This window comes from Alosa sapidissima, chromosome 13 (assembly GCF_018492685.1).
Source record: "Alosa sapidissima isolate fAloSap1 chromosome 13, fAloSap1.pri, whole genome shotgun sequence".
Taxonomy (NCBI): domain Eukaryota; kingdom Metazoa; phylum Chordata; class Actinopteri; order Clupeiformes; family Clupeidae; genus Alosa; species Alosa sapidissima.
This window is the reverse complement of record NC_055969.1, coordinates 33,155,101-33,172,919: the sequence shown is the minus strand read 5'-3', so window position 1 is coordinate 33,172,919 and position 17,819 is coordinate 33,155,101. Positions and strand designations below refer to the sequence as shown.

Below are 17,819 nucleotides of genomic sequence, written 5' to 3'. Positions count from 1 at the left end.
GTGCACACTGGCTCTTGCAGCTTACTGCTATGTGTGCTAACGGGAGGAGGATGGCGCCTGTGTGACTCTGCTCCCCCTGCTCCTCTGTCAGAGTATGCCATGCCATGACTGGACTGGACTGGACTGGACTGAGAGGGTGGTGGAGGAGGAAGATGAGGAGGATGAGAGGCCCGTCTCTTTCTGTCTTTCCTTCTGTCCTTCTAGCACCCTTGCTCCCTCTCTCCCCCCCCTCTCTCTTTCTCTCTTTCACTGTCTCTTTCTAGCACCCTTGTTCCCTCTCCCCCCCCCTATCTCTCTCTCTTTCACTGTCTCTAGCACCCTTGTTCCCTCCCCCCCCCCCTCTCTCTCTCTTTCACTGTCTCTTTCTAGCACCCTTGCTCCCTCTCCCCCTCTCTCTCTCTCTCTCTCTCTCCCCCACTCTCTCTCTTTCACTCTCTCTTTCGTCGCCAGTCGCTCCCTAGGCACAGTGGGACAGTGTTAGTTTCAGGAGCCCTTCCGTGTGCATCTTAAAGAGCAGCTTGAACTCGGTGGGCAGCTGGTGGGACTCCTGCCACTTGGTGGTGAACTTGGTGCCCTTCTTGTCGTAGTAATGGTAGGGCAGCTCCTTGCCCGTGTTGGGGTCCCAGCCGAAGGGCCAGAAGCCATACAGGTGGATCTGGTCGCAAAGCGAAGAGGCCAGCGTGTACATCAGGATGCCCGTGCTCAGACGCTTGGGAGACAGCTGCTTGTTTTTCCAGTATCTGCCAGCCAGAGAAAGAAAAAAAAAACGAAATAATGCCTTTTGTCCATCTGCCATTACACTCACACACATAAAAATAGATGCTTTTTTGTAAAAATAATATTCGCCATCGGGCAGTTGTTATTGTAGTAAGCACTCTCAGGGTAGCCAAGGTCAGTGGCAGCATAACCATGTGACATCGCTTCACTCTGCTGATGGCAAGGTGAACTAATTCAGTGCATTTGGATAGGCATGCACTTACTCTGCAGGTTAATGTGTGCACCTGTGAATGTGAAGCGTATGTGTGTGTCCTGAGTCCTTTATGTCAGTCTTTACACAAGCTCTGCCCTGTCTGTCTGGTTGGCTGATGACACCGGAGTCAGAAATCCAATACCAGCTTTTCAACACTTTACCACTTTCCAGAAACCATAAAATTGCCTTCAACAATGAACACTTAAGGTGTCTTAAGGCACACTGAGCCTCTTAAATGGAGTAATTCTGTCCTAGCAGGTTGCTTTAATGGGATTGTGAGAGATTACTGTGCAGCACAAGAAGTCACTCGTGGTAGTCTGCACAGACAGAAAGTTAAGCCCCTGTTCATATGCTGGTATACTGTGTCTTTCCTCACAAGCATCGTTTCTCTTCTCTGGATTTCTTTATCTTTCCCTTTTCATTTTCATTATTGCAGTAAAAGCATTCTATCTCTCTGTCACACCCAGCATGCTAATACCTTTCGGCATGTTTTAAACACACACATTTTGCAAGTGATTTTTGAATCGTTTTGAATCGCCTTTGACTACTCAGAGTGGCTGCCAACAGGCATACTCAAACATGTCCTAAAACAACCCTTAACGTTCGTTTTCAAAACTGTGCAACTCACCGAGTGGTTAGTGGTGTTCGTTGATTATTCAAATCAAATATATCGGAGCAATGTATGATTTCCAGCCGTCTTATTTGCTATTGTGGAACTATTTTTTCAGACACCTCACAACCGCGTATAAACTTCCGCTCAATATTTGAACCTGTGGCGCAGTAATATCAACGTGCAATGAGTCTTCCAACAGAAATCAATGGGAAAAAATGGCAAATAAAACACGACAGAAACTGTATTTCGCTACGCTACTTGTTTTGGAACATCAACGAACACCACTTACCACTCGGTGAGTTGCACAGTTGAAAACGAACGTTAAGGGTTGTTTTAGGACATGTTTGAGTATGCCTGTTGGCAGCCACTCTGAGTAGTCAAAGGCGATTCAAAACGAGTTAGAAAAGTCGAGACAGGACCAATCGTCAAAATTTCGGTGTCCACCACTCTAGTTCATCCAAAACAAACCAGAAAAGGGACTCAAAGTGCTAAATACCGGAATTTTCCTTTAAGAGCCAGTTTCAATTAAATTCCGGAATTTTGCCCAAGCCTGCTGTGTAGTAGGCAATACTTGGCTCTCTATATTTTATATTTATTTGTCGTCTCTCGGCTACATTGAAAATGAGGGCTACCCTCAATTGTACTCCCGAGAATGAAAATAAAAGTTTAAAAGAATGAATGATTGAATAAATGAATGAGAAACACTTACCGATTGACGTACTGCATAATGTTGCCTGGCCAGGCGAGCTGCACCTTCAGCTGGCCCTTGTGTTCCACAAAGAAGTCCACCAGGGTGCGAGTGACCGTAGCTGATGTGTGGAAGAAGAAAGCCGGAATCCAGAGAATGGCCCCGTCCAGTTTCTTCAGGCTGAGGAAGAAGTTGTTGCGGTCCTGGATGGTCAGCAGGTTATTGTAGTACTTCTCCAGGATGCTGGGGTTGAAGGTGGTCAGGTTGGTGTGTCGGCCCACGTCCTTGCGGAACACCTCCGTCGGAGCAAAGTTGCAGCGGAAGACAAAGTCAAACTTGTCGATTTCGGGTCCACAGCGGCTGCCTGTCAGGATGCCACTGTTTCCCACTACGGCACAGGTGTTGTAGCGCTTGTTGAGGATGGGAGAGATCTCGGGCAGCAGCGAGCGGAAGTTCTCCCCGATGGAGAAGACGTACTTGTGGCTGGAGTAGTCATAGTGCATCAGCTGCCCCACGCGCACACTGCCTTTGGTGAGGGTGAAGTTGTGCGGAACATCAATGTACTGAGCAATGTCTTTGCTGGATGAAAGGTAAAAAGATGCTTATTAGCATTAGGATATGGTGGTGGTGAGTGTTTAATATCAATGGTAGTAGATGTGGTAATAATAATAAATGTTATTATTTTATTATTATTATTATTAGATGTGGTACAATGCTTGTTTACACTTTTTCTTGAAATCTGGGATTAAAGTGTCTCCACTAATCTGCACTGTTCTATAACAGAGAGTAAGATTACATAGAATGTTCTTCCTTTTGGGTCAAGGGGTTGAAATCTGAAATATTCTTCTGCGAATAAAGCTCTTTATGAAAATACTTTATAGTCTTACTGAAGACATGCGATTTAATCCATCGGATTATCGCGTGTACGATTAGTTGAGTGCGCATGGCACCATACAACACAAGAATATTTTGTTCAGTTAGTATCCACTGCAGGGCTGAACCTGTGCTAGGGTTCACCCTAAGGACAAGATTAAGGCTTGGTTAAGATAATAATATGATAATAATAATAATAAGCCTTATTTGTATAGCACCTTTCATACACAGAATGCAGCTCAAAGTGCTTTACATTTGGAGCATGTAACACAATAATAGTCAGTCAGTCATTATCAGTCACTTTCACTTTTCTTCATTGCTGTGGCCATTTATGATCCAATCAGCAACATATCAGAAATATAGAAGATAACATGTAACAGTTATTAGAGAAGAGTCAGTCATTCCCCTTTGTTTCTGTGGCCATTTATGATCCAATCAGCAACATATCAGAAATACTATTATACTACTATGGATATATAAAGGCTTTGCTGACAAATGCCTAGGCTAACAAATGCTTAGGCCCCGTTGATACGGACTCCAACAGCCAGCCTTAGCTTGTTCTTAGCATATGTCGCAATTATTTGACTTTATACACAGACATTCAAGACTGGCAGCCTTAATAATGTTGCTCATGAGTAAACTGTATGGAAAGGTCAATCCACCTTTGCTGTATATATGCAGTCCTATTGAACTTCCAGTTGGATGACTTGCCCTGCAGATCTTCATTCAGGGCAGTGTTGAGTGATGTAAAAGCTGGATCCAGGAACTTCATAGCCAACTGGGACCTGTTGAGATAAATAGGAAACAATGCTCTTACTTTTCCTCTGCATTTGGACTTTGTTGCCGTTTCATTTCAGAGGGAAGCTAAAGGTTTTTTAAAAGTCAGGCTCATCAACGCCAACCAATCCACACAGTCTCAGCCCCCTGCTCAGTGCAAGTCAACGCTTCCTCTACCCAGTGGGCCTCCTACCTAGGCTAGTCGATGGCCTTGCTAATAAACTAGCTGCTTTCAGCCTCGGCATTTGATAGTGTTTCCCATTTCAATTTGTTAAACCTTGTTCTATTTTGGTCACAACAACTGATCTCTCCTTTATGTATACACATTCTCTCAGATGGCAAACAGGCCCTTAATACTCAACATGACAGCTACAAATGTGCTTGTTATCACATAACATAATGGTGCATGCACTGATGATGGCCCAGTTAATTTGGCTATTGCTGTTAGATTCAAAGAAGAATTGAACTATCAGAGGAGAACTGACAAGAATACAATTGAATTGCTCTTGAAAGTCAACACACCAGCCCTCCCTCCATCTTACACCACGCATTTGCAATGTTTGCAACGTCAGCAAAACAACAGAGTAGGGTGGCATATGGGCATTTGGACTACTGAGTAACCTTCCCCTCCCCCTAAACACAGAGACACCACCCGGTGTGAATCCACTCCTTGAAATGGTTATCGTCATATACTATAACCTTGGCTTGTTTCAAAGAATAAATGATTACTGGTAGAAGATGAACCTGTCAGGTGTGTAAATCAGGACCAAGGACAGCTCCCGCTCGCTGGATGCTCAGTCACAAGCCTCAAAAACCTTGATTCACTGACTGCACAGGCCGAGTGCTTAAAGCTTCGGCATAAGGTAGCGCCTTGTCTTTAGCCATATGCTCTGTCCTTGTTTATGTTTTCAAGATGAGCTCGAGGAGATTTATTTGGGTTTCTGAAAAACGATAACAAATGTCAGAAAAGCGGCAAATGTCACCACATTACTGAGCAAAAGTGTAACATGCAATCAGTTGATTACAGAGAGACATCCTCTGCATCATCTAGAATGTCTGTGCCATCTTACAGGACACAGGCTGCCTCAGTGAGAAGGCCCTTAAATTCACCCATGTATTATACAGGCGCTTGGTAACATTAGCACCAGGGACACGATTTCTACAGCCAAATCGCCGCAATTTTGATTATCAAGGAGACAGCACACTTGACGGTAGCTCTAATGTTCGCCACAGTGTACAATTACATTAATTTATTGAGAGTACATGATAATATAACGACGATTCCTGGCGGTTTGCGCCCACATACATCACATCGCTGTTTTTACACTTACCGAAATCCGGCATGGAACATGTACATCCGCGGCCCACCCGAATTTGCGTATTTTGGGGCCGTGAAGATGAAATCTTTTTTTATTGACACGTAGCTGATCAATGACAGTATGAGCAGCGCCACACTGAACATGATCAGACCCAGCACACTGATTATGCGGACCATCTTGGCGTGTTGTCATTCCCTGCTTATGCGCCGCCAAGGATGAGAGAGTCGCGTAGCCAAAGAGGAGAATCGAGCATACTTTAGCACGAGGCGTTCGACATCATCTCAGAGATCGGAAGTGGAGGAGTCGACGAAATGGCAGCTGCTTGCTTGGTTCATTCGTCTTCGCTCAGCCTCCGCATCCTCGCACTCGTATCGTAGCGGAGCTGCCATTCCGTTTTCCCGTTGCGGAGGATAAATGCTATTGGGAATAATGCCTCCTCGAGATGCAAGCCTTTTCGTATCCAATTAATTGACTTCGTCGAATTTTTAAAGGAGACCTAACCTATCGAGAAAATCAAAGAAACAAACAGCATGCACTCAAGGCTGAGTCATTCCGGGCAGGAAAGGGTTACATTTGGCAAGCATGCGTGGATTATGGCGTGCTCTGTATACATCTGCAACATTAAAGTCGCCCTGCTCACTAAACATGCGCATTTGTGGATTGTAGATGCTGATGCTGATGCATCTCCGGTATACTGAGACCGCTCGTTTTTTATTATCATATTTGCATCGAAATAGATAGCCTCACTAGATACATCTGGCATGTCATTCCTGACAGACAAGGCTGGTGGCAATAGATAGCATGCAGTACAGTGGTAGTGCTAGGTAATGTTAGTCGTGTTTAAACCTGTTTATCAGTTTTTCAGTCCACGGTCACTAAGGGTCTCTATATCTGTTTTTTGTGTGTGTTTTTTTTATCTCAAGTGCATGATTACATGCATACGCAACACAATGGGTCACTTCATTTATCACTAAGAACTGTCAAGATTTGAACAAGAGGTATGGGTTAGCCTTTTTGTCAATTTCAGTCTCTTGCATCTGCAGTAGGCTAAATGATGTGTGAGATGGCCCAACCATATGTTAATTTAAAATATGTTTTTCCTCCCCCACCTCTCAAACTAAAGAGATTTATAAATGCATTTTGGATGGCAGAAAATATATTGTGATTGTTTTTTGTTCAAGTCTTATTATGTGTAAAACTTTCCTCCTTTGTCTAGTTGTCCATCTAATCCAAAATGTATTATGAGGCCTATCCACATATTCCTATGATTAGATAACATCAGTGGAGTAGATAAGAACCCTGACTGAGTGCAGTACATTAAGTGATGCTTTGAGCTGCCATGCCTCTTGCAAAAAACATGAACATTTTGTTGAAGCCCAGAAGACGCTCTGGGGTTCATTTGTAAAAGCAACTCTGGGTGGACTCATTTTGAACCTCTTTCCTATCTGCAATAATGGGCAGTGACATTTTAGCAATGAAATGTCTCTTTTCGCTGTCCGCATAATAAAATAAGAATCTTGGTTTACCTCCTAGCCACCTCAAACATGAAAATGTCATTTGTTTTGACCCAAAACAATAATGTCCCATTCGTGAGTTTATGACTTGAGTTGAAGTCAACAGCCCTGAAAGAGTGAGCTGTGTACCAACTCCAAGATGTTGCTGTCTCTCAAATGGAGTTGGGAGGTTTCTTTAACATCAGCCTAGATTTATGCAAAATAGGTTTCTTTTGTGAGACTTCAATCAGCAATTAGTGCATAAGAGACTCAGTGTGCAGCTATCAGTTAAAAAGCTTGAGGGAACACTGAGTATTGGTTTCAGCAGCATGCTAAACTTTTAAATGGGATCTGTGTTAATAGGCTTGGGAGAGAGCACAAGAGATGAACCAGAGCAAACTTCAACCAAACTAGGTAATGCCCCAGATAAAAGCTTGGTTTATGACAAACTATCCCCTATATCGTTACACTGTACCATTTGTGCTCTGTCTTTCTTCTGCCTTTTCTACATGACGTTTGCATAACCACTCTATTCTTTTGTATTTTTATCCCTCCCTGTACTGTATGTATAATTCCTTCTCCCCCCCCCCCCCCCTTGTCCTGTGAGGACTGGGCAGTTGACTCCTACACAGTGAGGCAGCAGGCAGCATTAGGCCTTGTCCACGCTCTGACGCATCTGTCAGATGGACTCAGAGCTCAATGGGCTGGAAGAACATGGGGCAATCAAATAGCCATGAATTGTCCATTAGCCCATTTGGGTTAATGACCTGGCCAAAACAGCTTTCCACCCACACTTGTAACACACAAGGTCATCACTTGTTTGTTTTTTTTTGTGGTTTTATTTTCGTGTTTTCTTGTTCCTGCTTTGGGTATGTGGATATGTTTCATTGCCTGGTGGATGTAACAGATGACCTGACAGAATATCAAAACATGGTTCAAAAAGTATCTTATCAAAACCTCAGCAAACATGGTGGGATTGTTAGTCTCCTTGTTTTAGAAAAGTCAACTTCCAATCAAACAGAAAACAATGTTGCACTTGAGTATCTTTCCATAAGATTATTGCGTGATACAAAAATCAAATAATTGTCATGGTAATTCTAATAAAAACATCAGAAATACTTACCTTTTGTTTGGCTTCCATAGGTCTTTGAAACTAAACACAACTTTCAACAGCAACTAAAAAAAAACAAGTCCAGATTTAAAAACTGTACAACTCTCAAGCAAGAAAGCAATTAATAATCAATTGCTATTAAGGGCTGTCGATGGCCGAGCAGCTGGAGATGAACAGTTGTCCAGTTTGCTTCATAATTGTGCAGCGGGCGGCGCTGGCTGTGTCTCAATCAGAGGAGCGTGAAATTGCACTTCTTATGGGGAGCCTGTACAGCACAGCCGCCGAGTCAGCGCCTCTCTGCACATTAACAATCCCATGCTCTCGCTCGCTCTCTCCCTCTCTCTTTCTCTCTCTCTCTCACTCACACACACACACACACACACACACACACACACACACACACACACACACACACACACACTCTCACACACACATACATACTCACACACACACACACACACACACACACACACACACACATACACACACACACACACACACACACACACACACACACACACACACGCACACACACACACACACGCACACACACGCACACACACACACACACACACGCACACATACATACTCACACACACACACACACACAGTGCACACTCACCTATGCACACTTACACTGATGGACGGAGGAACTCATACAAGTACTCTGTGTATAAACACAGAGGAGATATGCATAGCAACATTTGTTCTGGGAACACTAGAAATAACACTAGCACAAAATCCCACTCACACACAGACATACATACCTATAGACAAATGAAATGCCCCCCCCCCCCCCCCCCCCCCCATCTGAATGCTTACATAAAGATGTTACTGTAAGCCAGTTTCATTTAGGCCCACTGGCATATTACTATATTAGTCCTATTTCCACTGTACCTCATAGAGTGCATGTTTAGGAATGACTGGACAACACTGTAATCTCTCACTGAGGTATACTCTTATAACAGCGGTGTATTCTTATAACAGTGTCCACACATGTGTGATGGCGGTGTATTCTTATAACAGTGTCCACACATGTGTGATGGCGGTGTATTCTTATAACAGTGTCCACACATGTGTGATGGCGGTGTATTCTTATAACAGTGTCCACACATGTGTCATGGGCATGGGGCAGTGATATGGAATGAGATGAAAAATGATCCAACGAATATTGATGGAAATTGGCACAAAGGAGATCAATAATGGGACTCTGTGACTTGAGACACTGATTTGGAAAAATGAGGATTGAGGATTCCGGGGAGTTTATTTCGCTGGGGAAGTTTCATTCTGGGAAGTTTAATTCATCCCCCCGCCATAAATGGAAGGCGTCACAGACAATAGACAGGGCAGCACAGTGTGTGTATCTGTCATAGTTTGTGCAGACAGCTCAAGCGGCGTGAGCTATGGGCCAGAAGGCCACCGGACAGTGCCTTGAGCCGGCCAAGCGCGGGGCTAAATGCTGGCCGTTTCTGATGGGACGCGGGCAAGATGAATGGCCACATTAGCGGTGGAGATGCTCGCGGTGTTTTTGATGTATGGCCCAGGGGTCAGCCAGCGTGGGTCCAGAGAGGAGTGGAGAGGGTGGGGTGTGTGTGTGTGTGTGTGTGTGTGTGTGTGTGTGGGGGGGGGGGGGGGGCGGTGCAGGAGATGAGGGGGAGGGGGGAGGGATAGGTCGGATGCACCGCCTGTTCACCAGGAGCTGTGGTTGCTAGGCGACACACTGACCAGGGAGCCGTGTCCTGATTGCAGTCACTCCGGATCAATTTCCGCATGTGTGGAGCTGACCAGTATCAATCACCCAGACTCGCGGGGGAAAAACTCATTCATTAAATGAGTTTGGAGGGGGGGGGGGGGGGGGGGTGGAGGAGAGGGACCGAGGAGGAGGAAGAGGAGGAGACGAGGAAGCAGGAGAGGAAAAGAAATGAAAGTGAGTTCACAGCACAGAAGTGGTTAAACATACGGAAAAGACTCATAAATCTCTCTGGGCCAGACAGCTTTACATTTTGTTGTTGTCAATGTCAGGGACTTTTCAGACAGGATTTATGAGCCTGAGATGAAGTTGCTCTTGTTGTTTCTCCTCATATTCAGGGATAATGGCCACTGTATTGTTTCAAACTGTATTGTTTCACAAATGCCTTTGCCCTTCACTTCTGCAGAAGTCATAACAATCCAACAATTGCGCCCATCTTTTCTGGTGCTTGTTTATAGTCTCTATATTGCATCATCCCTCATATTCTTGTTCCACTAGCATAGGTTATAAAGCAACCGCTTGCAGCATGCATCCACCTCACTGATAGCAGCCGAGGTCCCTGAGGAATTGACTCTGACAGGCATCATTTGAAGTTAAGCAGAACACAGAGTTGGCGAGAGCTCTTCCAATCAGATTCAGTGCTGAAATGCTATCGAGCTGCCACACTCCTCTGCAGGAAGAGACCCCCCAACCCATCAAACCAAATTAATAAGCACGGCATTTGGAGCCACAGGCCTTGGCGGAATGAGACATTACGAGCCATTGACTAGTTTTTCAGCTCATTTCAGAAATGTAATCTCACTCTTTATGACTTCTCGGATGAGGAGAGGATGCAAGGATGGAGCAGGGTCCTCTGCTCTCATTTGACGGGGGAGGATCTGAGCCACCCAGAGGAGCTCCGCCAATTAAATAAGGAGACAGAGAATGGTATGAATTCCTCATATCAGATTTTGTCTAATAGGCAACCACTGGGCATTGCTAATATTTCAAGACATTTGCAATTTGATTATCTTTTTCCATAACCCCCAAAACACGGTTAACGGTTACGGAGTTTTGATACAGCTTCACTTAGCTGTTCATGTTCTTCTAGGCATCTGTGATACCACAGAGTTGTGGGTAGAGGCATGTAGGGAGAGGAGAGGAGAGGAGAGGAGAAGAGGAGAGGAGAGGAGAGGAGAGGAGAGGAGAGGAGAGGAGAGTACATCAATGACAAACTGTAATTGTCTGGAGTCTGTCTTACTTGCTGATGAGTCAGTACTCAAGCCTGAGGCCTGTTATGTACAAGTCTCTCCATTGAGTCAGTACTCAAGCCTGAGGCCTGTTATGTACAAGTCTCTCCATGGCTATCCTCAAAGTCTTTATCGCAGTATCTTTCCCAGTGTGTCTGCATATGAGCCTTTCAGCTAGGCAGAGCTGAAGAATGGAAGTGTGCCTTCCAAACGCTCATTACAGGAACTCATCAGTCAGTGCTAGTGCAGCACATAACACTCTGTCCTTTCAGAGCACGGCCCATTTACAAGTCTGCTTCATTTTGGCCATTCTGAGAGCTCATTCTGAGAGCTCATTTAGTCCCAGTTCCCCCTGACTCACCCTGCACTCATGCATCATGGCGTGTGTGTGTGTGTGTGTGTGTGTGTGTGTTTGGGGTCCCAGTTCTCCTGACTCCCCCTGTGCTCATGCATCATGGCGCTGCTCGCCTGCTGTCTCCTCAAATCTGCATTTCATCACTGGGGCCACTACTGACACCGAGGAAGCCGTGAGGACGCCAGCTCTCCAACTCCTGTCCTGCCCAACCCCCTCCACACCTTAACAAACACACACACACACACACACGCACACACACGCACGCACACGCACACACACACACACAGACACACACACACACACACACACACACACACACACACACACACACACACACACATACAAACATGCACACTCTCACAAGATAAACCAGGTGTGTGATTTTGCTGTCGTGACAACAGGTCAAGGATGCGTCATTGCACCTCCGGTTACCATGGCATCCCCGAGACATAGTTTGACTTTGTGGTGTGCTCGTCTAATTAATGGTACTCGACCTGTGCTATTAGTTGCCCTCAATCAAGAAAATAGTTAATCTTTATCTAATCACCTCCTTAATGTGTGGTCACAGACGAGGCACAATATCAGTGAAGATGTTTCACTCAGTGTGTACAACAAAAGACACTAAACAGGGCTAAGTCTGGTAGAGCCTGTACAGTCAGATAGTGTAGGACATACCAAAGTCAGATGTGCTGTGTAATGGCACTGAAATATAGTCCGATTTAAAAAGTGCATTACATTTCAGTGATCCCTGTTTCCTGGGAGAACTGACTGACATTGGACGTATTTGTTAACAATGGCTTCACTTAGCTGCTTTGCACAGCACACACACACACACACACACATGTGTGTAGATGCCTCTGTGAAATGTGTACGTAGGCTCCTAATTAAAACAAACGTTCACCGGGCACATCGAGGTGTCTGTGCAACTGCTAAACTGGGATCCAGGTTACAACAAGTAATGATTAAAGAGGGAAGTAGCACATAGACAGAGTGGTAGAGAGAGACAGAGGGGGAAGAGAGAGGGAGAGAGAGCGATAGACAGAGAGAATGAAAGAGAGAGAGAGAGAGAGACAGAGAGAATGAAAGAGAGAGAGAGAGAGAGAGAGAGAGAGAGAGAGTACATAAGAAAATGACTGCGATCAATAGCTGCACAAATATTAGCTCTCAGGGCTGGCACCTTTCTCTCATATTCACAGGGTTTGGGTGACAGCGCCGTGGTTTAGATGTCCATACACGCCTGCATTTGCTTCACGTCCCAGGAATCCCTGTGCAGCGCCATACAATGGCCAATGGTTGACATATTGGTGTTGTTTCTGTGTGCCTTCCACAACTTTGGCCAACTCCTTATCGCATTCCTATGGTGCCCCCCCCCCCCCCCCCCATCCCGCCTGTGTGATAAGGGCTTCACGTTATCCCACTGTTCAGAGCTCACTGATAACATTTGAAAACATCTGACTCACTGGGCCATCAGGCCACGGGCTCCCCTGAACAAACAGGTGACACAGGGCATAGAGTGAGAAAGAATGAGAGCAAATGAGAGAGAGAGAATGAGTCAACGATAGACTAAGAAAAGAGGAGGGAGAGAGAGAAAGAGAGAGAGAGACAGATGAGGAGTGGGAGGCCCCACTGGCCTGAGTGACACGCCATCCACGGCCTGGACAGAGGCACAGGAAGCTGGGTAATAATTCACCCAGTGGCACCCTCTGTCACAGATCCACTCAGCAACACACAGCGGCCGGGCCGCGACAGCTCGCGCTCATTTTATGACTGTTTAGCCAGGCTTAAGCACTAACGATAAGAGGATTAAAATCTATACCCAGTAAAACCCCCCCATCACTGACGCCGTGTCAGCTAGCGTACTGTACCCATTAAAATACATAATATACTCAACCAGGATAAGCCAGAGATTTAGTTAAAACAATGTCCAGATAAGTCAGTGATAAGGTTAGTTTAAACAGAGAGCTCCTGACCAAACAGAAGGCCTCAGGCTCAAACACTGTGCAAAGAAGAGAAATAAAGTGGTGGTCTCAGACCCGGCTCTTTATACGCAGAACAAACACCACACACTCTTCCTTATCAATCCACGACTGACTGCATCACATAATTGCTGATCAAATGATCAATGTGTGTGTGTTTCGCTGATAAACATGAAGGGTGATTCACCCATTGTTCTGTTAAAGACATCAGACTTTGAGAGCCAGTTGAAGCCTGCTCTCTGAAGTTCCTCTGAAGGTCAGCAAGTCAGCGGAAGTTTCAAAGTAGGCAGTAGGAGAAGGCAGCAGGTGACTAAGGCAAGGTGTTGAGAGTGTGCACTGCGTTATGTTTTCATGGTGGTGATATCACCTCGTGGTGTGAAGGGTAAAGTGGTGAGAATACTCTTGTGTGAAGGACACTCACCTTTATGAGTCTGTGTGTGTGAGACCTGCCTGTGTACGTGTGTGTGTGTGTGTGTGTGTGTGTGTGTGTGTGTGTCGTGTGGTTTGGTGTGTGAGTGCAATGCATGTGACAAGTGTGATGGACTCCTGCTTTCACCCCACACCGACTCCTGGCGCATCCTCACCCTTCTTCTCGCCCCTGACGTCCCCCTCCTGGGCTCGTTCGCGTCGGCCTGACGTGGAGTAATGCGAAAAGATGATAAAATATTGATTTCTTTTTGCAGAATATTTGACAAGTAGACACTGGCTGTCAGACACAGAAATTGTAATCCTGGGCAGGGTAATTAGCAATTGAATTATATGTGAACCTGTGCGGCCCAATTTTGAGTGTGACCCGCTGATGACGGCTGGCGATCCTATTAACCTTCCGCAGGCGTCCTGGATGAAGGCTCCCTCGTATCGGATCAGATTCCCCCCACGAGACTCTCCCTCCCGCCTGCCTGTCGTCGCCGAGGCTGCCGCTGAGATAGAGGGCCTGGACTTTTTGCCTCATAATTTTCCCATAACCCCTCAAATCAATGTGCATTTCTAATGCAAAGAGGGAAAGGGTCCCTTCTCCATCTCCCCTCCTGTGAGATCTATAAATAAGCAATGTGTGGGACCAACCAAGAGGAGCAAGAGACGCTGTTTGATGTTTGGTTAAGTTCCTCATCAGAATGGGGAACGGTCAAATGTGAGAACTAGTGTGTGCTTTAGCGCTGTGTGTGTGTGTGTGTGTGTGTTTCCATGTGTGAGGGGAGTGTGTGTCAGTGCAGGTACTTTAAAATGTATACTAAAGTTTGTTTTGATCTCAAAGAAATGTTCTAATCTAAAATATAATTCCACTGCATTTCCACATGTCAAACTGAAGGAAACTTCCAATGTTGACGACCTGAGATCTTCAGAGTCAGATCTTTCATCACATGTCTCTCAGACATCTTATCATGCTCCCCAGGTCAGAAAGACCTCCTCACATATGCAACCTGTTTGTCCAAAGCTGTGCAAGAGTGCAAGGGTTTGCACATGTGGCAATGCATTCATGTGACACTTGTAAGATGAGCGGTAAACATGTCCGTAGATAAGCTTGTGCTGCGGATGACATTTCAACAAAAATCTTTTCTCCTCGCTCCTCCGTAGTTCTTGTGAATCATTAACAGACATGGGGCGCCAAACACCAAATGGGCCACAACTAAGAGGAATGTTTTCAAAAAAGAATCAAATCGCTTGAAAGAGACTTGAGGCTGAACAAGAGGTCTATTGCCACTCCTGCTACCATTTCCTCTCCGTGTACACAGTAACACATCAACAGTGCAGTGCGATCAATCCATCAGTCCAAAGGAAATCTTTGTGTTTCACCTTTTTATAAAGATCACTCTAATGTAAACACAGGCAACACACAAAGTCAAAAGCCCTCAATCTGACCAGAGGTCCAGTTTTCAATAGGTCTCTCCATTGGCCAAACATTTAGAAGTCACTGAATTAATCAATGTCTGAACACAGCCGATTGTTCCATCAATAGCCCAACAGTCAGCTGCTGAAAGAGATCGGGGGGGGGGGGGGGGGGGGGGGCTGCTGGGTCCATTTCTTGTGATTAACTACCACTTGTCTTTATTCATCATTATTAGATTCAGCTCCTGATGGACAAAGACATAATGTCCAGTTGTTCTATCACTGGTTTGTTTGTTAACAACAAGGATGGGGTTACAGAAATAGAGAGAGAGAGAGAGAGAGAGAGAAAGACAGCTGTCTATGAGCTGTGCAACATGGCTTAGCATCTGAAAGTAAAGGCATTAAAGAGTTCATGTTCTGCGTAGCTCCTGGGTGCTTATCTCACTGTGTAAATATTGTTGCGTTTAGCCGAGTTGTGGGCTGTAATTCCACTGGCTCAGGGACCCTGGGGTGGCCCCGGCACCAAGGCAGAACTTGAGGCGCAGGGTCAGGGCGGATGTCTGTGGGTCAGTGAGGTCAGGCTGTCCCCCTCACTTCTCTCTGGTTCTTTTAAGCTGATGATACATGGGGCAACTTTTTGAGAAATGTTGCTGGGCAATGTTTCTCATTATTGTGGTTCTGGCATGTTCTCATTGATATTGGGCAACAGTTTTTTTTTCTGGAGAACTTTAATCATCAGTAGGCAAGTTGTTATGATTATCCAATCAGAATAAATAGAACTGGTTATGTGGTTGCCCAGCAACATTGCTCAAGAAGTTGCCCCATGTATTATCACCTTTAGGCCTGCGGCCCAGTAGGAGCTCAGTCCACCCCAGCTCACAGGTCACAGGTCAGACGCAGGAGCTCACTCCCCCCACTTCATGTTGGAGAGGGTGCTGCTCAGGGTGAGTCTCCTGCACTGAGCCACCTGGATCTGTGATGTGTCATAGAAAAGCAAGCCAGTCCCCTCCAGATGGATTACGCAAACATGGCCGTGTGTGTGTTTGCTGATGTTCAGCAAAGACACACATCCATCCACCCACACAACCACCCACTCACACAAAAACATCCCACCCCCACACTCAAACACCCACATACACACACACGTGCACACACATATACATACATACTGTACATACACATATATAGGGGTAATGTTTTCTACACAAGTACGTCTGACCCACCCCAGACACACCCCGATAATGTGACTGTTCTCCTGACAGCCTTACACTTCTTCCCCTGTGAAAGAGAGAGAGAGAGAGAGAGAGAGAGAGAGAGAGAGAGAGAGAGAGAAGGAGTCTGCTGCTGCAGTGGGCCTGAGCTGAGCTGGGCTGGGCTGGGCTGGGCTGGGCTGCCTCTGGGAGGATCTAGGGAGGACAGGGGAGTGCCATTAATAAATGATCATGTTTGTGGCCTCTCCTGCAGGAGATTAATAAGGCCAGAGTGCTAATAAAGCTAGGAGGAAGTGCTTCCGCCCTAACAGGGTTTTATGTTAACGGAAATTAAAGAACTGCTTCTGTCTCCACCAAAAAAAAAAGACAGAAAGATAATAAAAAAGAATTACTGATACTTTATGCCTGCTCCTCAGCATTAATAAATAATGCTGGACGTTTCATACTGAGCAGCAGATTCTAGACTGGACCAGGGCCAAAGCTGATCCAGAATCAGTGACGGTGAAGGGATTTTCTCCCAAATTCCTTGCTGAGAGCAAAAGGGAAACAAAAGGCTTCTCTGAATCCATCAATCACACTGAAGTGCAGTCTATTGATCAACAAATGCAACTTAAATGTGTCAAGCAAAGTCAATCAGTCGCGTTAGGTGCTAGTGGCTAAGTTACCCAAACCTGTCACTTGCTTTGCCAGATAGCCTTGAACACTGACTGTGGATTTGTTCTCTGATGGCATTGTGTAGGGTAAGGACCCTTCATCACTGAGTAAAACCACTTCACACCTGTGCCATTCACCTGTGGTCATTTCCCCACTAGATGATTAAGTTGGCCGTTTTCTTCTGTCTGCTGGCCGCTCTTTGGGGCTCTCTGCTGCATCTGCGTCCAGTGGGGGGAGCAGGACGGATGGTGTGGCCCCCCAGGGGAGCGCTTGGCAGCGGGGACGATGAGAGGTAGCATGGGGGGGGGGGTGCTGGTGCTTGTACGGGGTGCTGGGGGTAGTTAACCCCCTTGTCCGGCGGTCGTCCAGCACGCGAGGCTGTTCATTAACCTCCCGCTGGGTGAACCGTCCATCTCCTGCCACCGGCTGATTACCAGCAATAACAGGGCGCATCCGGCCCCCCCTCTACCCCCCCCCCCCCCACACACACACCTCTCTTTTTCAATTAGAAAAGGAGTGCTGCTCTATTAACCCCGCGCTCCCCACACACATTTCTCTCTCTGCCGCGCGGCCCAGGATGCCGGTCTTGGACCACCATATTTTACCCTAAACTATCTCTTAAGTTTGCTGCCGTGACAGCGACCGGGGCCATCAACGCTGAAATATCGGGCCCTCGCTCGTGGGAGCAAATCATATTTTGTAACCCTGGGCACGGTGGCTAATACGCCATCCCACTTACAAGTGGAATAAGGAGCCAACGAGGGGCCCATACATAAAGCCTGGAGCGCGCTTGGTCATTCCAGAGCTTTCCTGTCTGCGGATGAAGAATTAGGACCCTGCAGTCGCTCTTCCAGCCAACACTGAGATCTCTGTTCTCGTGGCGCAGGCAAGAGGAAGTGACCCACGGGGTGGACTCTCCGGGCGGAAGTGGACAAAGACTCGCTTGTGTCCTGGTGGCACACACACACACACA

At 46.2% G+C, this 17,819-nt stretch overlaps 1 protein-coding gene and 1 long non-coding RNA gene across 2 annotated transcripts in view; both read right to left on the bottom strand.

Moving 5' to 3' along the window:
* Positions 1 to 389: 389 nt before the first annotated feature.
* Positions 390 to 5,940, bottom strand: st8sia3 (ST8 alpha-N-acetyl-neuraminide alpha-2,8-sialyltransferase 3). Its single transcript, XM_042059435.1, has 4 exons — positions 5,253 to 5,940; positions 3,807 to 3,929; positions 2,293 to 2,850; positions 390 to 740 (listed from the first exon to the last, which is right to left on the bottom strand). The coding sequence occupies exons 1-4, from the start codon at positions 5,414 to 5,416 to the stop codon at positions 458 to 460; spliced, it is 1,128 nt and encodes a 375-aa protein (XP_041915369.1). The 5' UTR covers positions 5,417 to 5,940; the 3' UTR covers positions 390 to 457.
* Positions 5,941 to 15,701: 9,761 nt separating this feature from the next.
* LOC121681042 overlaps positions 15,702 to 17,819 on the bottom strand; it is a 6,413-nt gene continuing 4,295 nt past the window's right edge. Inside the window, exon 3 of the long non-coding RNA XR_006021931.1 lies at positions 15,702 to 15,824. This is a non-coding gene — a long non-coding RNA (uncharacterized LOC121681042). The remainder of the gene's footprint in view (positions 15,825 to 17,819) is intronic.